This window comes from Aythya ferina (genome assembly GCF_964211825.1).
Source record: "Aythya ferina genome assembly, chromosome: 3".
Classification (NCBI taxonomy): Eukaryota; Metazoa; Chordata; class Aves; order Anseriformes; family Anatidae; genus Aythya; species Aythya ferina.
In genome coordinates this window covers 100,287,497-100,310,136 of record NC_140298.1, presented here as the reverse complement: position 1 = coordinate 100,310,136, position 22,640 = coordinate 100,287,497, and the positions used below count along the sequence as shown (strand labels likewise).

Sequence of the window (22,640 nt, the reverse complement as noted above, 5' to 3'; positions counted from 1 at the left end):
GTACTATGAGTAGAAGAGCTGTAAATAGAATCATAGAAGCATGTGATTTTTAATGTAGTGTTATAACATTAGATAATTTTTAAATGGAAAACAAAGTAGTGATCAAAATGAAATTTTTATGTGTTGCTTATCAGAGTAAAATCATGACAGGAGCAGTGGTAATTATTGTAGCTGTTTGGGAACATATGCACATCTGTATTCCCCCTTCCCTCCCTTTTTTTTTTCCAATTTAATTTTCAGTGTTTTATATGTTTTCATGAAATCTCTTCCATTTTTTGTGATTTATATATTCTAAAAGGAAAAAATAAGTCTATATAAGTATATAAGTATTATAAGTATTTTATACTATATTATTACTATTACTATATTACTATTATATCGATATAAGTATTTTCCTCTCATAAGACATTCATTTTAACCCCTTAAATTCTTGCATTAATGCTTTAAGAACAGAAGTTTATTTTACACACCTGAAATGATATCGTGTCTACACCCTGTCTTATAGAAGTATCTTTTTGTGTGTGGTCATTTTTGCAATAACACCTTAATTCCTCTTCCTGTAGTCCCTAATGTCAGCCGAAATGGAGATCCTTTTGTACAAACATCAATTGTGGAAGCAATTGCAACTGTTGACAGAGCTATAAATTCAACACGTACACACCTGTTTGACAGGTATCCCCTTCTTTTTTAACTGAGAAGTCAAAATTAATATATATAGTAGGAATAATGAAACATTTAGTAAGCAAGAAGCCATTTTATTATTGAAATGACAATGTTAACACATCTGGTTAGTTCTGGGAATAGTAGTCATTTAGCATGGAAAGATCCCTATTACTTAAACACTAAGTTGCTGAGAACAAATTTTTTATCTGTTGAGATCTCTATTCACCGAAGTAGTTTTTCTGGGGAAACAGTGTGTTATAAAAGTCTAGTAAATGTTTACTTCCATATTCTTTTATTAAACATATATGTTTGTTTTTGTTTGCCTTCCATTTTGAGATGAGTGACCAAGGTATGTTCTAATCATGTTGAACTTTTATAGTATGCAGTGTTATGTTGCAACTCCTGTGTGCACTTACTGTTTGTTTGTTTGTTTTCCAAATTATCTATTAGTCGTCCTCGTTCTCCAAATGATTTGCTCGCCTTATTTCGATACCCAAGGGATCCATACACGGTTGAGCAAGCAAGAGCTGGGGAAATATTTGAAAGGACATTACAGCTTATTCAAGATCATGTACAGGATGGTCTAATGGTTGACCTGAATGGAACAAGTCAGTATTCTTTCCTTATTTTTCAGTGATGAAGTTTCTTAAGTCATCTTCAAAAGAGATTTTTCAGAATCTGGGTCCCAATTGCAGAACCCTTACGTTGAAATCAGTGGAGTATGATTTCACAAAACAAGGAGAAATATGTTTATGTTATTCAGTCTTTGTTTTGCACACTGCTACATTATGGTCAAGCTTGATTTGATTGAGCTCTCCTAGTAGAGTGCTTCTACTTTTCATCACATTGACATATTAGGGAAAAAGTCGTGTTCAGATTCTTCTTCTGATCATATTTGGTATAATGGATTTGTCTAATGTATCCTGTGTGTTAATTCATTAGGATCATTATTTCATTGCAAACCTCTGTTATGTATTAAGAATCAGTACTTGCTATTTCTTTAAGTAAAAATTTGGTATCATCTTGCAGAAAAAAAAAAAAAATAATAATGATACAATGAGAAGGATTTATGTTATTTATGAAACAGTGCTTCCACAATTGCCTCAGTAGTATTCAAAGAATTATTTGCTACTCATTCTTTAAGTACTGTATCAAATTAAGCTAATTGTTTGCTTTAACTCTGATCTCATGTATTGAAAACCACATTTCTTTTGCTGCTTTTTTAAAAACAGTGCAAGAATGCAGTATTTAGTATTTCTACCTTTTAGGTATTGAACTCCCAAGTACAAATTCATGAAGTCCAGATGGAGCATATACAACTAGCATGTGTGTGTAGATATGTGTGAGGAAATGCTTGAAACGTAGGACTGAAGTATTTGGAAATAATGATGGAGTTTTAGGAGAGCTTTTGAGACTTGAAACATAGCCAAAAGCGACACTGAAAATCTAGAGGAAATATTTTTTCTTATTATATTTCTTTTGATGTTTATAATTGAGTATTTATTGTAACTTCCGAAAATGTTAACTCTGACTGACCCTGAACTAGTCAAGTATTTATAAGACCAAAGACTGCAGGCTTTGTGGAGTACTGTAACAGTTGATAGTAAAAGAAGCTTGTTACTCATTATTAGAGCTGAGTAAATAATTTGTGATAAAGTTAACCACAAAAACTTATACTAAATTCTTTAAAGGTTTGTGTTTTATAAGAGCACACAATTTAATTTGCCTATCTGATTAGGTGGGTGTGCAAACATATCAAATATAATACTGACACAGTGCATTGTAACAGTAAGGATATCTAAAATCTGATAGCTTGACTGCTTTTCACTAGTATTTGTAATAGAGGAAATCAATCACCTACGGCTTACATCACCTTAAAAATTATCATTAAAGCATGCAAATACAAAGTAATGAACACAAAATCATGCAACTTTCTGGGAATTCTGCAAACTGCAAATTCTGTTCACAACCAAAACTTACTTCTCAGCCCTACAAAATCTATAGAATCTGGCTTTTAGAGAAACTTGAATAATAAAATAAATCTGTTTTCATTTAAACAGCCTAATATTCAGATTTTGGTATTCATATTTGTCCTTACTTGGTTTTATTTCAAAATGCAGGGCCCAATGAAATGTGTTATTTAGCACGTTTGCATTGGGAATAGTTGAGAAATTCGACAATTTCCTATTCAGAGACTTTTATGAAAAATCTTGGACTATTGCAAGGAAAGACGATGGAGCCAAATTCTCCTCCACAGTGCCAGACAATATAACAAGGGAAATGGCCACAAATTGCTGCTTGGGAGGTTCAGCTTGGATGGTAGGAAACGCTTTCTCACCAGGAGGCCAATGCAGAACTGGAGCTACTTATACAGAAAGGCTGAGTAGTCTCAGTCTTTGGAGGTTTTCAAGACCGCTAGACAAGGTACAGCTGAGCTGGCCTGATGCTAGAGACAGCCTTGTTTCAAGCAGGAGCCGTTGAATCTAACCTATAGATGAGATGTCACCTCCCACTTGAATTTGAACTTGAAGCAATATATATGTCATAGTCCCAAAGGTGAATAGTATGGATCCCAGAGGAAATCTGTGTCAAGTGTTACGCAAACAATAATTTTCTTTACAGTGGACTGCTCTGAATAACGTGAGTGCAGATTACTCCATATCATTTGTCTAAGAGACCACTCCTCTGTTTATCTAAGTTGGTCATAATTTTTTATGTGTTTTTTTGTTCTTTTTTTTTTTTTAATTTCTTGCAATTCTTCAACTTTATTTTTATTGTGATAAATCAAAACAAAATAGCAATATGCTCACTGAATTAGCAAGTCTCAAAAGAGAGTCTTGATATCTGTATAAGTGTTGCTGAGTTTTCAGAATGTTTTTATTGACATGGAGAAATTTTTCCATTCTTTACAATATGAGGCTGTTATTTCTGAAAACATCCCTACTTTCTTAGGTGGCCAAATAAGAAATGAGTTCTTTTTGTGAATATTTTATAACAGTTCTGCTTGAATTGTCATTTTACAAAATCACCTTTTGACCTAATATTAGTCATTGCTCAAATGACCTAATGCTCTAATATATGTATGTGATTATTCTTTTTTTTTCCTTTTTTTTTTTTTTTTTTTTTTTCTGAACAGTAAGGGTATTAATCATGTTGACAATACAGTATTATAAAATAACTTTCCAAAGAAACACATGATCTTTGGCGACTATGAGTCTATGAATCTTTGATTTTCTTTCTTTTTTCTTCTGGTTTCAGGTTACCACTATAATGACCTTGTATCCCCACAGTACTTGAATTTGATAGCTAATCTCTCAGGCTGTACAGCCCACCGACGAGTGAACAATTGCTCAGATATGTGCTTTCACCAGAAGTACAGGACACACGATGGAACATGCAACAACCTGCAGCATCCTATGTGGGGCGCTTCTCTGACAGCCTTTGAACGTCTGTTAAAATCAGTCTATGAAAATGGATTTAATTTGCCTCGGGGAATCGAACCCAGGAGGCTCTCTAATGGATATGCACTCCCAATGCCTCGATTGGTTTCAACTACTCTGATTGGAACTGAAACTGTAACTCCTGATGACCAGTACACTCACATGCTCATGCAGTGGGGTCAGTTTCTTGATCATGACCTTGACCTCACCGTTGCTGCCCTAAGTGAGGCCAGGTTTTCAGATGGTCAGCATTGCAGTTCAGTTTGCACAAATGATCCTCCATGCTTTTCGATCATGATTCCACCAAATGATCCCAGAGTTAGAAATGGTGCACGCTGCATGTTTTTTGTACGCTCCAGTCCAGTTTGTGGAAGTGGCATGACATCTCTCTTGATGAATTCTGTGTACCCACGAGAACAGATCAACCAGCTGACTTCATATATTGATGCATCCAATGTGTATGGCAGTTCAGACCATGAAGCACTAGAAATCAGAGACTTGGCAAGTCAAAGGGGTCTTCTGAGACAGGGCATCGTACAAAGATCTGGCAAACCCCTTCTTCCATTTGCTACTGGCCCACCAACAGAATGTATGAGGGATGAAAATGAGAGCCCAATTCCCTGCTTCTTAGCTGGTGATCAGCGTTCTAATGAACAGCTGGGTCTTACCAGTATCCACACCTTGTGGTTTAGAGAACACAACAGAATTGCCACAGAGCTACTGAAACTCAATCCACACTGGGATGGTGACACAATATATCATGAAACACGCAAAATTGTTGGTGCAGAAATGCAACACATAACATTTAGCCACTGGCTACCTAAGATCTTTGGAGAGGTAGGCATGAAGATGCTTGGCGAATATAAAGGTTATGATCCCAGTGTTAATTCTGGCATAACTAATGAGTTTGCAACTGCCGCTTTTAGGTTTGGTCACACACTCATTAATCCTTTTCTGTATCGACTGGATGAAAATTTTGAACCTATTCCACAAGGCCATCTACCTCTTCATAAGGCATTCTTCTCTCCATTTCGGATTGTAAATGAAGGAGGCATTGATCCACTTCTAAGGGGATTGTTTGGTGTTGCTGGTAAGATGCGTGTCCCATCACAATTACTCAATACAGAGTTAACAGAAAGACTCTTCTCCATGGCACGTACTGTGGCTTTAGATCTGGCAGCTATGAATATTCAGAGAGGCAGAGATCATGGAATTCCTCCCTACCATGATTTTAGAGTTTACTGTAATCTTTCTTCAGCTCAGACTTTTGAAGATCTGAAAAATGAAATTAAGAATCCTGAAATCAGGGAGAAACTTAGCAGGTGAGCCTGAGGTGAAGAAAAATAATCCATTATCTAAGTGTGCATGTGAAATTAGTAGCTAAATGTCTTATCTGGAAGAAAATATTTGTTAAGAAAGTGGTAAAGAGATTTTTTTAAAGAAACTTCTGACCATATCAGGAAACAGATGTGGAAAATTCCCACATGCATTTAATTACTCCACTTCTAGAGCCCAGTGAACAATATGAAGTTGCATGCATTCATGAAAGTATTGATTTGAAACAACTTTTTATAACTGCTGCTAAATATGAATGTTATTTTAAGGTAAGGTCATATTTAATGCCAATCTCATGCAAAGATTTACATGCTCTGTTTCATCCATTCCATACTAAACAAGAACTAAACTAAGACAGGAATATCAATCACTGTATTTTCACTGTATTTTCATGTGTACATCCTTCACCACAAGTAATCTGGTCTTCTTTAGAAGGATCAAAGTCTGAAACTAAGCCTTCAGCTACCTTCCATCTCTTGCTTATCTACACAAAATAAAAGAGAATAAGTCTTTGGTAGCATAAAAGGAAAAGTGTTCAGAGGGGCAGGAAAGAGAAGCTATTGAAAAGGGAAGTTATTAGGAATCAAAAGAAATCTACTGCGAGAAATGGAAATTGTGGAGTAGACATACAGTCCCCCATGCTACTGCTCATGTACATGCAATGTACATTGCTGGATTTCAGTACACCAGAACATAGGTTCTTCACAAAAAATGTAGCACTACCACTGTCATTTTTTATTGTGTGTTATTCATATATTTTCCCCTTAGTTTTCTTACTTACTGTTGTTTTGTTTTTGTAAATGAATAATATTTGGTACTAAATCTTCATGTTATTCTTTTTTAGGCTGTATGGTTCCCCACTGAACATAGACCTATTTCCTGCTTTAATGGTAGAAGACTTAGTTCCAGGGAGCCGACTGGGGCCGACTTTGATGTGTCTGTTAAGCACCCAGTTCAGGCGTATTCGGGATGGAGACAGGTAAATTGAAATACCATGGAAACCAAAAGTAATTTTAAATAGAGGACGCTTAACAGTAGTTGAATGTCTTGTTTCAAGATCAAACCACATTTCTTATTTTCGTTGGAAAGGTGAAGAAATGAGGTTTAAAACTTTGTTACAAGCTGTGATTAATTCATTTTTTAAATCTATTACTTTTTATGATGAATGTATCCAAGCTCCAAAAAACACCACAGCCAACATATGCTGATCAAGCATGGTTCTGTAAGCTAGAAGTTCATTCATGATTTTCCTGTTACTAGTTATTCAAGTCACTTAAGTTTCTGCAAAGTGGGTGTTACTTGTCTTTTATTAGTGTTTAATTATTTTATTTGCAGAGAAATTGGGATAGTTGAGACCCCTTGGTCACCTCCGCTGCTAAGCCTAGGTTAAAAAAGTACTTTTCTGTGTATATGACCACACCATATATTTCAGTAGAAGCAGAAGCAGTATGTGCACTTAAAGTGCATTAAAAGCAGGTTGTCCCGAAATACACAATTGAATAATTGTTCTTTGCTCTTTTGTTCTTAAATTACTTTACATGCAAATTATGAACAATTTCTCATTGTGAGTTTCTACAGTACCAGGAATTAAAAATAAATAAATAAATAAATAAATAAATAAATAAATAAATAATCATTGCTTTTGTTACCGCAGCCAAACTCCTCTGGGTAAATTCAACATACACATGTGGAATTTGAAAGTCATTTTCCTCATTTTGACATCATTTGTGACCTACAATCCTGTTTTTTACATGGCATGATGGTTGAAAGACTTGTACTGATTAGTTCTGTCCTAGTTGAAAAAGAAATAGAGGATGAATTAGGAAATTAGATGTGATTTACTTTATCTAATATTATTTGCTTTACATTAGTTATATAATTACTACTTAAGGTAGTATAAAGGCTTTTTTTATTTCTGTAGTCAATACCAAAAGTCTTTTTGTATGCTTTTTTTTTTTTTTTTTTTTTTTTTTTTTTTTTTGTAAAAACAACTTTCTTACATAAAATCTGTTTTAACGTTAAACTGTAAAACATAAAAATCTCATGCCTGGAGGCAGAAAGAGTAAAAGTAGATATACATGTATTATGTATTCCAGATTGCTGGTGACAAGTACCTATTTGTGTCACAACAGGATAATAATACTGCTTTTTTGTGTCTGTGTGCACTTTTCCAGAAAAAGATTTCTCTCCCCCTCCCTGAAACAATATTTAGTAACTATAGGAAAACATTTAATATTTAGGAAATGGGATTCTGCTGTCCAAAGAATACAAATATTTTGAAGCAACCTGCCAGCAAATAGTAAAATATTATTAGACATAGTGAAAGCAACTCTCACTGTGAAAAACCCTCACAATGGGCAGAGGATCAAAGCTGTCAGCACCACGCAAAACAAATGTGCCTGTGCAGGGAAAAGGAGTAATGTTTGAAGTGAGCCTAATTTGATGTCAAGATGGAGATTCCTTAATCTGTTTTTCTGATTCTGGTGCTTGGAATTACATTGGCTACTATCCAACACCTTATGAAAATGATACAATAAATTTCTGTAGTAAATTTAACAATCTCAGTTATCTTAATCTTAAAATATGTGTAGATTAGCCATTATCTTCTCAGCAATTCTCTCTCTATATAATATATTATGTAATATACTATATATAATAATATATTGTTACATTATATTATTATATTATATTATTATATTATATTATATTATAATACTAATCTATCTATCTATCTATATATGTATGTATGTATATTTTTTTTACCTATAGGAAAGCTGTCTGGGAAAAAAATCTATGGTAATCTAAAACTACCCTAAAAGAACCTTGAACCTGGTAGTCTAGATGACATCTAAATCTATGCATTTTAGATGTCTGAAGGTATCCAAGACATTAAAATGGAGCAAGAAAATATGTCAAAGATTTTGTTGACAAAATTGGTCCCTTTCAGAGTTTCAACCCAAAACAAAGTGGGGCTGAAGTGACACCAAATGCTTACCTTTAGGTATCTGGATCATACCCTCAGATACATTCCACTATGTGCCCATTATGGCCAAAGAACCAAGGAGCATAGGCTCAGGCTAATGCAAACCCAAAGAGTTATATATGGCATCGCCTTAAATGTTGTGTGTGTTTCTGGGCTCCAAAATATAAGAAAGATGTTAAGATACTTGAAAGCATCCAGATTAGGTCAACAAAGCTGGTAATAGGGCTGGAAGGCATGTCCTGTGAGGAGAGGCTGAGGACCCTGGGGTTGTCCAGTCTGGAGAAGAGGAGGCTGAGAGGCGGCATCAGTGATCTTTGCAGCTCCCTGAGGAGGGGACGCATAGAGGTGCTGGTCTCTGCTCCCTGGTCACCGATGACAGGACATGAGGGAACGGCACAGAGCTGTGCCAGGAGAGGGTTAGACTGGGCATTAGGAAAAATCTCCATACACTGAGAGTGGTCAAACACTGGAAAAGGCTTCCTAGAGAGGTGACTGATGCCTCAGGCCTGTCAGTGTTCAAGAGGCATTTGGACAATGCCCTCATTAATATACTTTACCTTTTGGTTAGTCCTGAAGAAGTCAGACAGTGGACTAGATGATATTTGAAGGTCCCTTCCAACTGAACTATTCTATTCTAATGTAAAGATATCTGGTAACTGAACCTATAGAATAATTAATTTAATTCTGAATACAGTATTGCAAAATCTGTGCATGTTTTGTATTTTTTTTTTCACTAGAAAACCTGTCTTTTCTGTGAGATTACAGGTTATGGTATGAGAACCCGGGTGTGTTCACGCCTGCTCAACTCACTCAGATCAAGCAGACATCTCTTGCCAGAGTTTTGTGTGACAATGGTGACAACATAACCCGGGTACAACATGATGTCTTTAAGGTGGCTGAATTCCCGCATGGATATAGTAGCTGTGAAGATATTCCTAAACTGGATCTCAGGATGTGGCAAGATTGTTGTGAAGGTCAGTACACAGGTGGATTTTAGTGTATTAATGTATGCTTTGTTTGGTGTTGGTTCGTTTTATTTTAAGAAGATATTTGATTCATATTCACTTTTTGTTAAGATATATTGCATGGTTACAAACTCAGATTTGGAGCACATTGCTATTTAACTTCCTAAGAGAAAAAAGAAAAAGAGTGGGGAAGATTCTTTTTTACTGAAGTGTCCTCTTTAAGGAGTTGTCTATTCATCTGACATTCTACCAATGGATGGATTCTCTCTTGCTACTGATCAGCTTTCATGCTGAACAATCTCTTTGAGATCACCTTTTTATCTCTTGTAACTGCAAAGCTTTAAAGGAAATAAGTGTAATAATGTTCCTTCCTTGTTAATAATGAAATAAGATAAAAAACGTGACACCCATCTACAAGGGCTGGAGGGCAGACCTGGGGAACTATAGGCCTGACAGTTTGACCTCAGTGCCAGGGAAGCTCATGGAGCAGATCCTCCTGAGAGTCATCACGCAGCACTTGCAGGGCAAGCAGGCGATCAGGCCCAGTCAGCATGGGTTTATGAAAGGCAGGTCCTGCTTGACGAACCTGATCTCCTTCTATGACAAAGTGACGCGCTTGGTGGATGAGGGAAAGGCTGTGGATGTGGTCTACCTTGACTTCAGCAAGGCTTTTGACACCGTCTCCCACAGCATTCTCCTCAAGAAACTGGCTGCTCTTGGCTTGGACTGGCATACACTTCATTGGGTTAGAAACTGGCTGGATTGCTGGGCCCAAAGAGTCGTGGTGAATGGAGTCAAGTCCAGTTGGAGGCCAGTCGCTAGTGGCGTTCCCCAGGGCTTGGTGCTGGGGCTGGTCCTCTTTAATATCTTCATCAGTGATCTGGATGAGGGCATTGAGTGCACCCTCAGTAAGTTTGCAGATGGCATCAAGCTAGGTGCGTGTGTCGATCTGCTTGAGGGTAGGAAGGCTCTGCAGGAGGATCTGGATAGGCTGCACCGATGGGCTGAGGTCAACTGCATGAAGTTCAACAAGGCCAAGTGCCTGGTCCTGCACCTGGGGCGCAATAACCGCAAGCAGAGCTACAGGCTGGGAGAGGGGTGGTTGGAAAGCTGCCTGGCAGAGAAGGACCTGGGAGTATTGGTGGATAGTTGGCTGAATATGAGCCAGCAGTATGCTCAGGTGGCCAAGAAGGCCAACAGCATCCTGGCTTGTATAAGAAGCAGTGTGGCCAGCAGGTCTAGGGAAGTGATAGAGTGATAGTCCCCCTATATTCGGCTCTGGTGAGGGGGAATGGGCTAAAGTTGCACCAGGTTTAGGTTGGATATTAGGAAGAACTTCTTTACTGAGAGGGTTGTGATGCATTGGAATGGGGTGCCCAGGGAAGTGGTGGGGTCACCACCCCTGGAGGTCTTTAAGAGACATTTAGATGTTGAACTTAGTGATATGTTTTAGTGGAGGACTTGTTAGTGTTAGGTCAGAGGTTGAACTCGATGATCTTGAGGTCTCTTCCAACCTAGACAATTCTGTGATTCTGTGAAAACAGCTAAACAGCTACCACCAGCCTTGTGTAATGAGTGATCATTCATATATTAAACTGCACACGGTAAACATAGATTTGAGCAGTGTATGTTGTAGATAACTGCTTTCCTGTCTTCCTCTTTTTGTGGACAAACATTCCTATTCATTTTCATCTCCTTCAGCTGTTAGGACAGTGGGAAAACTTTTTCTTCAGCAATAGGTGGAGTTTTCCCCAGAAACAGAGTTTACTTAGCACTGTTGTCATGTAGCAAAAGAAATCGAGAATCCCATGATGCTTGGTAGCCAAAATATTGGCCTCTAACCCATGTTGCATACAGATTTTCAGAATGACCTCTGTTTAAGCATCAGCACATCAGATGTTACTGCATCTTTCACACAGTTAGAAGATCCCTTCCCAAGAGTATCTTCTGCATCATACAGATTTACGGAATGATTTGCAGTAGCATCAACAACAACATTCTTCAGAGGACGATGACATCTCTCTGTTGAGCTCTCCTTGACAGTATTATCTTCTCATGATGAAACTTGATTGTTATCTTCATGGCTGAAAAAGTAGATTCACGAATTCATAGAATAGAATTATTTAGGTTGGAAAAGACACTTAAGATCATTGAGTCCAACCATCAACCTAACAATACCAAGTTCACTGCTAAACCACATCTCTAAATGCATCTTTTAACAACATCTTTTAAGTACCTCCAGAGGTAGCAACTCCACTTCACTGGACAGCCTGTTCTGATACCTAACCACCCTTTACAAGAATAAATTCTTCCTCGTATCCAATCTAAACTTCCCCTGGTACAACTTGAGGCTGTTTTCCTCATATCATTTCTCACCTGAGAAAAGAGACTGACAACTTTGCCACTTCTAACTCTTTTCAAGTAGCTGTAGAGAGCTATGAGGTCTCCACACAAGATCCTTTCTTCTGGAATAAACTAAGTTCCCTGAGCCCAGTTCCCCGATCTGCTCCTCATGTCCTGTTTTCTAGTCCCTTTACCAGCTTCATTGCTCTTCTGTGAATGCATTCCAGCAACTCAGTGTCTTTCTTGCAGTGAATGAACCAAAACTGAACACAGTACTCAATGTGCGGTATCACCAGTGCATGTAGAAGGGTACAGTCACATCTCTAGTCCTTCTGACCACACTATTTCTGATGCCATTGGCCTTCTTGATCCCCTGGGCACACTGCTGGCTCATGTTCAGCTGGTTGTTGACCAGCACTCCCAGGTCCTTTTCTGTCAGGCAGTATTCCAGCTGCCACACTTCCCCAAGCCTATACCACTGCATGGGATTTGTGTAACACCTGTCAGGAAGTTTTCTGTGGAACTCTGCTCATCTAGAAATTACCATCAAACAAATTACTAACTGTAAAAAAATAAATAAATAATTTTACAAAGGATAATGGTATTATCTGTTCATGATTATTAGTATCTTAAAATTTACTGAGTAAAAACCTCACTTTCAATACAAGTAGTATGTGGAAACACTGATGAGAGGTACCTGGATCTGAGATATTCTGATCTGAGATATTCATCTTTTCTTCTGCTGATTGTTTTGGATTTACTGCTGCTGAATAAGCTAGTAAAATTCAGTGAAAAGATGTGTATGGATGAAGAACCAGTGGACTGTACTTCTGAGAAAGCAGTCACACTCACAGCAGTCACACAGTCACACAGTAGTGTATGTTTAATTCCTTTGGGGGAAAAAAGAAAAAAAAAAAAAAAAAAAAAAGTAAGTATCCTGAGGAACAGAGAGTCTTTTAGTGATGTATCTCAGAATTCAAGAATTTTACAGTTTAACTGTAAAATGTAAACTGATGGAGGATGTCCCTTCAACCTAGTACAGACACAGTTACTAATGAAGAATTGTTCTATTATGTCTTTACCATGACAACAATCTTGTGTCATTAAAAGTGTAAAACAAATGAACCAGCAAAAAGATTTAATGTTGCAGTTTGGCTTTTAAACTGATGATTTTCCAGTACTGTTTCTTTGATTTTATTACTATTGTTTGTTTATTTAGATGAAAAAAATTAAACCATATTCATTTTCCATATTTAAAATACTACTTATTTTATAATTAAAATTCTTCTAGAGTGTACTGAGTTAAATATATCATTGCACTTTATGTATGTTTAATAAGTGACCCATATGTTCAGCTGTGTTAGTTTGGTTAAAAAACATCTGTTTTTGTTATCCTTCCTGTTTTGTTAATGTCAAAATACTTTTCCACATGAAGAATAGAACTTCTTAGTTACAAAAAGCTACATCTTAGATTTCTTGAGTAAAGCCAGTGTTTGTTTCTTATAAAGCAGAACATTATTCCTTTTTATAATAACAATACCAGATTACCTTTACATTTCAGTTAACAAATCATACAACAGAATTGCTAGTTTATGGTGTGGAAAAAAAACCACATGAATTCCACTGAAGTACACAAGACTTTCTTCTGGTTTCCTTCACTTTCTATCTTTCTTTATGTTGTTGGAAAATATTGTTGGAGACAGAAGTTACTGAAGAATTATTGCAGCTCTTTGTTTCAGCAAAGAGCATCCAAACTTCAGATTTTCCAAAGAAGCACTTTTAGTGCTTTATTTCAGGCTTAGTGTAAAAAGGACTTTTTAAAAAGTACTCAGTATAGTTTCTGTGATTACTGTTACTGACTTTTTATTTCCACTTTTTTTATCTCTTCCCTCAAAGATGAGCATATTATTCTGAACATGACAAATGTTTCTGAGATGACTTACATGAAAAAAAAAAGAAGAACGGAGATTATGTGCAAACAGAGTGGCTCAAATGGAAACATGGTTTTACTCAAAATATGTAAAGTGGAAATGTTGTCCATTGTGAGTCTTTAAAAGTTTTGCACAATTTGTATAAATCATAATGAAAAATATCTTTAATCTTTCTTTCTTTTTTTTTTTTTTTAATGTCAAATAATAACCCAGTAGGAAGTGATTCAGTCAAGGCACAATTTACCCCCCTAAGTATAAACTGGTTTAGGAAGACAATTTTCCTTAGCAGTTTGTCAGTTAGCAACCAACATATCTTCTGAATCAGATAATGATCTTTTTGGATTAATTCTGGAAGACACTGTTATAAAAATTAGGATTAAACATATTTAAATCCCACCGGTTAAGACACATACTTCCTCTGAGACCATTTATATATGGTCTTCCAGTGGGATAGACCTAAATTTATGGATTCTTGCATTTTAAAACCAGACAATGAATTATGTCATAGTTTATGTTTGCATTGACCACATTCATCTCTTTAATTTAAGCATGTCTTTCAGGAAGGCATCAACTATTTGTTTTAACTATTGTGCTTTATTCCAAGCTACAGCTTGTCTGACTTTTACTTCTAATATTATATCTTATTACGTTCTTCTTATTATGCCCTTTTGTCTTCAATGAAAATACCAACTAACACTGGGCTAGGCACTAAATGTTGTGGAAGACTTTACAAATTTTGAAATGTTAACAGCAGTCTCAAGGTGAGAATGCAAGTTCTTTTGTAACATTGAAAATTGTTTACCAAGAGATCTTCAAAATATCAAAATACAATTCATGCCTGGCCATGTTTTCTTTTCACAGAGATCTTGAGGTTTGCTTTTGTCATATCTTATTTATATGTGTCTTCTATGGTTAAATGTATCTTCTTACATTTAAATGTACATTTAAAGACAGTGTCTATTAGCCTCAGAAAACTTCTAAGTATATCAGACTACTAAAATGAAGTTCCGTGGTCTGAGATTTAAAGACCTTTTAAGACCATTTAAAAACCTTATTTTTTCTTTGAACAGAATTTTGTTTATTATAGTCCATCATATCTGCATGATAACACATTTTATTAAGAGAATCAATGTATATATTTTTTTAATATTTCATCCAATCAAGAAAATTATTTTTTCTACCTATGGTGAGTAGCATACAGTTCTACAATTCTGTCCTCTGACAGTACTGCATCTTTGCTAGCAGGATTCTCATGCCAGTAGTTCCTGTAGCTAGTGAAAAGCAAGGGGAAGCAGTAGGCTGACATTTATTCCATTTAAACACTCCAGAACCCCAGAGGTAAGACCCCAGTCTCTTGAAGTCAACTGCAGGCAGTATAGAAAGAGGTGTTTCTACAGGACAATTCAGGCTGCAATCTCCTTTTTACTTTGCCTTTTTTTTACTCTGCCCATTGACTGTAAAAGAAGCATTTGTAGGAAAGCATCTTAATGTAGGTGTCTCAGTGATTTGTAACAAAACAAGGCAGTCTGAGTCTCTTTATTTGTGAACTGTTACTATCTTTCTCAGACACTTATACCATCACAGTCTTATGTACAGATCAGTTATTGGCAAATTTCTTGCTTTGCAAATTTCTATTTAGCCCATGTATTATCTGTCTGTCTGAATCCACCTTTTCTGATTGTTCTTTGTAGTCCAAAGATATGTGGTTTTAATCTGCATAACTTTCTAAAACTATTTTTTTTTAATTTTTCTTCTGAGAAGATTATATTTGCCTTTTTTTTTTTTTTCCTTATTTCAATAACCTAAGGTTCTCCTTTATTTTCCTGTTCATTTTTTGTACAGAAAATGAATTGGTCTGCTTATAGCTAATTTGGGCAAATTTTAGGTAGACTGAAAAAAAAAAAAAAAAAAAAAGCAGAACTTAAGCAGAACTTTAGGCTGATTTTTAGGCTGATTTTTCTAATTTGCCAGTACTGATAAGATGTTCATATACATATATAATACATATATATACACACACATATATATATACACACATATATATAATACATATATATACATACATATATATATATGTGTGTATATATATATATATATATATATATATATATATACACACACACATAAACTTCTTGTTTAAGGCTTTCTGAAAGCTAAAGCATTTTGTCCTGCACCTCTTAGCAATAACAATTTTCTCCTTTATTCCTCTGAAATGGAAACCAAGAACTAGAGTTGTTCATTTGGCAACTTGACACTTTTAAGTCCTTAAAAACTACAGAAATGTCAGGTCTGGGTACTTGAAGTTGCCCCTGAACATATGTTTCTCATATTTATCAGTGTAAGGCGCTAAATCCTTCCCAGGATTTTGGTGCTTTGATTGTAAACACCAGTTTAGGATGAGAAATAAAGAATAGGCCATTGTGCTTTTGTACCAAAGAAAAATCTAGAGAAGACCTTAGCAACTATTAAAGAAAGGTGATTTTTTTTTTTTTTTTTTTCAGAAATGACTTCCAAAAGAAGCTAAAATTTCTATGGCATTCAGGAAAATTTTAAGCAACAGATTGCTTTAAGAAAAAAATTCTTCTGACCAAAACTAGTTCTTTTTCCAGTGACCCTTCAAAGTGACCCTTTTCTCATCACACTAAATATAGAAGTATCTAGGGGTAATCAAAAATGTCTTCATGGCAAGTATCTTACAGACACAGCAGTCTGTTCCCATCTGAAAGAGCTTAGTTTCTGAGTGAGCAGCAAGACGTTTGTGTGAGAAGCAGCAGAACACACAAGAAGAATGAACAATATGTTGGCAGCCAATATCATGTAGTTCTTTAGTCCTGCATTTATTATAGGAGGAAGGGAATAAATTTAATCAAGGAGGGAACATGCTGAAAGGAAGGAAAAGAGAAGGAGAACTGATAAACTGGATAAACTGTTCAAGAATGATTTGCAGGTACTGCTTTCAAATTGAAAATTAATCAGGGCTTTTTTTTCCCCCCGTCTTCATTAATATCAAACCATGAACAAACTTTTTTAAAGTAACAGAGAGATTATGTCTTATTTAAATATAAGTCAAAAACAATAAAAATAATCTAAGATACATATTTTCATATAAGCACAGAGCAACCAATATATTACCAGTGATAGGACCTGCAGGAAAGGTGTTAAGCTGAGGCAGAGGAAGTTTAGGCTGGACATCAGGAAGAGGTTCTTCACCGAGAGGGTGGTCGCACACTGAAACAGGCTCCCCAGGGACGTAGTCACTGCACCAAGCCTGTCTGAATTTAAGAAGCGATTGGACTGTGCACTTAGTCACATGGTCTAACTTTTGGGTACACCTGTGTGGTGCCAGGAGTTGGACTTGATGATCCTTGTGGGTCCCTTCCAACTAGGGATATTCTATGATTTCTTTAATTTACATGGAACAAGAATTTTACATTTGTTTTTCACATTGCTCAGTTCAACAGTGTTTTGAGACTCTTTCTTGACTTGAAACTTGTGCAATGATTTGTGTTAATACTTTAAGTATTTGGTATAGGTACTGCTAAATTCGAAAAGAGTATTTGCTAAGATGTTACTGCCTTTTTGAACCAAACTTGTTCTGCTGCATGTTAAGAGAAACATCAAAGAAAATATCTTCTTCCCCTATTCAGTTGCTTTCATTGCTCATTCTGCTAATACCAGGCTTAACTGGGATAATACATCCATGGGATCCTGTTATTCAGCTTTCCATTTTGTTTTGTTAGCATACTCTTTGGTTCTAATAGTTGAATGTGCTGTTGGTTTGTGAAACATCCTGGCCTGCGATGACTTTTTGTTTTTAAAGCTTCTGCAAACAGAAATAAGAAAACTTCTATTTTCTTATTCTCTCCTCTCCAAAGTGCTGTTCCATTTATTTATTTATTTATTTATTTTTAAATGGGACTCCTTTCAAATACTCACTGTTTTTGGAAGGCTAAATAATAACTGGAAAGACATACTTCATCCTGTGAAGTCATCCTCTTTGGATCTTAGGAGAAAATTTCTGTTATAATTGTCCTCAGGCTTGAGACTTCTACTCTACTGAATAAAGTGTTTTAGTTCTTAGTGACTGGTGATACCTTCAAATCTCTTACCTTTGTACATAGGGCTGGTCAACCAATAAAGAATGCAGATGTTCTTCAGGATTTAATTAAATATTCTCTTTCAAATGCCAAATATAACAAACCTGGAATAGATGAGAAAGCAACAGGCTGTTTTTTCTATTATTGTTTTCCTCCATATGTAACTATCTCATTCCAAAAGAAGAAAATAGTTAAAAGCCAAAAGAGTGGAAATTTTGGATATGAAAAGGACAGTTAAAGTAGTAGTGATACATTTGTGGAAAAAAAAAAAAATCTTTATTCCTTTGTTTCATAGCAAAAAAAGCTGGTCTGTGAATAATAAAATTTTCTACTTCCAGCTGACTTAAGTATTGCATTCCTCAGAGATATTCAGTTGCCTTCAAGCTGATTCCATAGGGATATGCCTTTGCCAATTCAGAAGATACTGTGAAAATATATTAACTGATGATAGTATGGTTTGTAATGTTTAATTTCTTGCTTAATTTCAGACTGTAGAACTAGAGGACAGTTTAATGCATTTTCATATCACTTTCGGGGAAGACGTTCTCTTGACTACAGCTTTCAAGAGGACAAGCCCTTGAAGAAAATGAAAATTTCCAAAACAGTAAGGTGAGAGGGTTTTTGCTTTGTTTTGTTTTTAAAGTAAGAGAAAGCATTTGTTTTCAAAATGGAATGAAACTGATGTATTTCTTTATAAGTGCATACCGCTTTTTTTTCCAGTCTCTGCTTTCTTCAGTTTATCATTGATGTATTTCATTCTGACACTTATGCATGCATAGCCACTACAAGCTCAAAATTGTTTAAGTCTCTTTGTGTGTGACACAGTGTAGTACTTCTTCCTGTGCTGTACAGGAAAAAAAGCTAGTATTAAGTGTAATTTGAGGGATTTGGAATTCCACAGCCCTGCTGTGCCTGTAGCAACCAGACTGTATTGTTTCCTTTTCTGCTCAGAGCTGCCAGGTCCTCCTACAGTAAGAGGAAACCAAGTGTAGATAAAACGAACATAAACATTTATTATAGAGATTAATAGAATTAATAGAGATTGCTTCTAGTACCTCAAAGAAGCAGTGGAGGGCAGGGGTGCTGCAGAGAGACAATGCTGTTTATAACTCTATGGTCCTCAAAATTCAAGCAAGGTCCTCAAAATTCAATCCTCAAGCAAGGAAGTAAACCACAATGTCACAAATAATCTACATAGTGTCCCTACAGTTTCCAAGGAACCAAAACTTATCTTTGATTTAGTGTGATGAAATGAGTCCTGCTTGGACACTTTATAAAGAAAATAAATGGAGATCCTTCACTCTCTTATTTAACCGAACATTCTTCATTGTTTCCATATATATGTGTTCTTTTAGCAAATAAAATTATCTGCTTGACTGAGAAGAACATTGGTTCATATTCAGCCAGAGTCTACCCACTCAAGGCAAGGAAAGTATCTGGATAGATATTTAGAAAGTTATGTTTATTTCAGCAGTTTCAAATATTCAATTGAATGTACTGAAGATACACCAGCATTATAGTTCAATTAATTGGTAGGAAGTTGTTCTGAAGAAACAGAGCCCTTAGATGTTAAGAGTAAAAGGTTTCTAATCTTAAACAAGAAAAGGCAGTAGCTAAGTCTAAGCTTACTTAGAGACAATAGAAGAAGAAAAGAAAGACTCATTGGAAGGAACCCTTGAATGAGGATGTTTCATGTGGTTATGCAAGTGAACAGTTAGAAGCCATTGAATTTACAAATTAATGTAATTCATTTTTTTAAAAAATTAGTCCCATAATTATATAAAGCTGCAGAAGGGTTAAATTGCATAAAAACGTAAGCAAGAAAATATAAACATATAAACATGTATCTGAGAAACAGTTCGTTTTTGTTAACACACTGTTAACTTTTTCAGAAATGAAGTTCATAGATCTACAACAGTCAAAGTGTTAATTAGGACTACAAAATTGTAAAGTTACAATACTTTATTTAAAGCATAAAAAAAGCTAGAGCAACAACATTCTTTTAACATTCTTGTCAATTCTTATGTATTTAAATTACATTTCTGGTGAGATCTTTTTTTCTTTTTTTCCTCCTCATTTTCAGTAACATAAGCAGGTGGGGAAGATTAAACATTTAGTTACAAAATAGCAGCTGGTTTACTTGAACTTTGGCATGTTATGTTGTTTTGAGTTCTTTTTCTTTAATTTAGATGAAAAAGTATGGGAAACTAAGTAGCTTGAACACCTGCCAATAAGTGCAGTTTTAATTTATACAGGAAGATAAATCATGAGTCCTAATATAGAAAAGAGTACTTTGCCTGTTCATTCTTTGGGTATCCCTTAGCTCTGGGGAAGACATGCTAACAGAATAGGAATGCTTGTATGGATTCAGAGATCTTAATGTGTAATTAGTGTTTTCCTGGTTTTGAATACATTAGTTTTTTTAAATCTTGCCAAATAATGTATTATATATTATAGACGGTTCCTTTCATAACTGTATACATTTTTCCCATCAACAGAGAGAATCAAGTAACACAAGTTAGTGTTGTATGACGCTTATCAGGAAAATGCTAGAAGTGCTATAGTCAGAATACTCTAGACTTTGTCTATGATAAACAGCATTCATTTCAAATGTTAATCACGTTGGACACAGGAACGTGTCTATATCTAAAAGCGCTTTTTCCCACCTGTTTATGAAAACCAACTTATTTTTAAAGACATTTCTTTAAATACATTGTTTGCTAATGAGTAAATAGGAAAAAAAACTATGAATCTTAATGTGAAAGGTGAATTTCATGTTTTGAAGTAACACTTTTTAAAGCTCTTTCAGTTTAGTCTGCTTTTCTATTTAAGGCTCAAGAGATTCTAAGGCTCTTTTCCCAATGATTTAAGGTGATGCTCTACAGTGTCACAAATGACAACTTAGTGTTTCCCCATGCATTGTGTACATACATTATTCTTCTCAGCAGAAGAAATTCATTGTCACTAGTGACATCAACAGTAATTCATAACTCACCTGACCTGAGGCTGTCATCAGCACTGGTGGGTCTGGTGTACTGTTGTGGCTCACTGGTGTTCAGTGTGGCCAACTGCCTACACTTGTTGGTTCCTCTTTACATTTGTGCTAAGTGTTCTAAAATATCAAGACAGAGAAATGAGCTAGGTGAATTGACATGGCATCAATTTCTTGCAGTTCTATGAAACAGAGTAAATATTTTCGTAATGCCACCTCAGCATCTGATGAAAATGCAAACATGCCCATAGTGAATGACTTCAAAGAATTTGTTTTGGAAATGCAAAAAACTATTTCAAGCCTCAGAAACCAGGTAAGGTGCTATACAGAATAGTTTCTAACTCTAGATTTAATTTACAATGTTCTCCTAACATCACTTGTCTTATGTTTTTAATATTTAGACATCCACTGCAGCCAAAAACCACCACATAGTATCTCAAACAAAACACAACACAGAACATGGTGTGTGATTATTCTTTATTTCTATATTCTTCTGAAATCATATTAAAATATTATTTGATCTATTCTATAGATCTTTTTGACTTTTGAACCTGAAGCTCTCTGTAAACATTGAATTCTAAACATGAGATTAATCTTGCCCTAAAAATTTGTGTGTAGTTGAAAAAAAATCTCTTTTTTAAATCTGAAATGCAATGCATAGTGCATAGAATCAGTGCTCTAAGTCTATACTCTAAATTTAAGTCTATGCTCAGGGAATAGAATCTAAGTAAAACTATGATTAAAATGTGGAGTCCATAAGAAATCATATGCCAGATTGCCATAGTTAAAATCTAGATCACTTACTTTTACGATGCAGCATAGCTTCCTTATTCAGAATAACTCAGACATAATGACTCAATATCAAAATAATATAAGAACTTGGTTTCAAAAATGGATACTGTATAGGACAGATAAATCCAAAATAGGCCAAAGATTTTGCCTAGAAAAGTAAGCTCTAGCTTTTCAATGTAATTTATAAATATACATCGTGTATTTATTTACATAGCAGATTGCTTCCATCTTTGATGGCATTATTTAATCTTTGTTACACTCATCATCAATGAGTGCTCTGACAGTGGAAATGCTTTGGTAGGCCAAGTTAAGTCTTATTACATTTCATTCTGTTTTTCTGTCTTTTTTGGATGTCAAAAGGACAAGGGATTTTTAAAGATGGTTCCTTTACTGTTCTCAAATGGCACACAACCTAACTAACAATTAGCTATACTAATCATATAACCCCTATTTTTCATCATTAAGAAAAAAAAATACAGTCAAAGATCCAAGATAACTTTTTAAATTAAGGTTATGGGGGTTTTTAGCTCCTTCTCATTCAGACTTTTTGGAAAGTTTATATTTGCCTTAGTATATATATACGTCAGATGTAGTTTGCATGTCTTTGTATGTTCAAGATGTATATTCCAATGGTAGGAAAGATGTATCCTTTGTTAGGTTTCCTTTGAAAGTCTGTTTACATATTCATTACACATTTCCAGGTTTTTAGCATTATGCAAACTAGATAGTCAGAAGAAAAACCCAGACAAGTATTTATCATACATGGCATAGCATAAGAGAGAAGACAGAATACCTTGCACAAATAAAAACTTTGCTTTTACTCATTTTTTTAATACTTACAGATAAAAAAACTTGAATCACGCCTCAGTAAAACTGATTGCACTGATGAAAAGGGTAAATCATATTCCAGCAATGAAACCTGGAAAAGGGACCCTTGTACTGTGTGTGAATGCAAAGTAAGTATGTACTTCAGTTATTTGGTGCAAAAAGAGATTCTGTTCTCATATCCCTGCCCATTACAATGTTTTTAAATCCACCTCTTGTTTACATTTATTATATTTCCATTTATTAAATATTAAATATTTTAATATTTATTATA

General features: G+C 35.3%; 1 protein-coding gene and 1 long non-coding RNA gene across 4 annotated transcripts in view; one reads left to right on the top strand and one right to left on the bottom strand.

Annotated features, from left to right (window-relative positions):
• The window catches only part of PXDN (peroxidasin), an 82,390-nt gene that overhangs the window by 56,365 nt on the left and 3,385 nt on the right, over positions 1-22,640 (top strand). For all 3 annotated transcript variants that reach the window (XM_084516017.1, XM_084516016.1, XM_084516018.1), the window contains 8 exons: positions 564-672; positions 1,114-1,271; positions 3,922-5,425; positions 6,283-6,417; positions 9,187-9,395; positions 18,246-18,366; positions 20,930-21,062; positions 22,384-22,497. In XM_084516017.1, coding sequence (XP_084372143.1) covers positions 564-672; positions 1,114-1,271; positions 3,922-5,425; positions 6,283-6,417; positions 9,187-9,395; positions 18,246-18,366; positions 20,930-21,062; positions 22,384-22,497 — 2,483 coding nt within the window. The remainder of the gene's footprint in view (positions 1-563; positions 673-1,113; positions 1,272-3,921; positions 5,426-6,282; positions 6,418-9,186; positions 9,396-18,245; positions 18,367-20,929; positions 21,063-22,383; positions 22,498-22,640) is intronic.
• Positions 4,363-22,640, bottom strand: part of LOC311435223 — a 39,661-nt gene continuing 21,383 nt past the window's right edge. The window contains exons 4-6 of the long non-coding RNA XR_014692002.1: positions 20,753-20,869; positions 17,770-17,861; positions 4,363-5,378 (exon numbers count right to left, since the gene is read on the bottom strand). This is a non-coding gene — a long non-coding RNA (uncharacterized lncRNA). The remainder of the gene's footprint in view (positions 5,379-17,769; positions 17,862-20,752; positions 20,870-22,640) is intronic.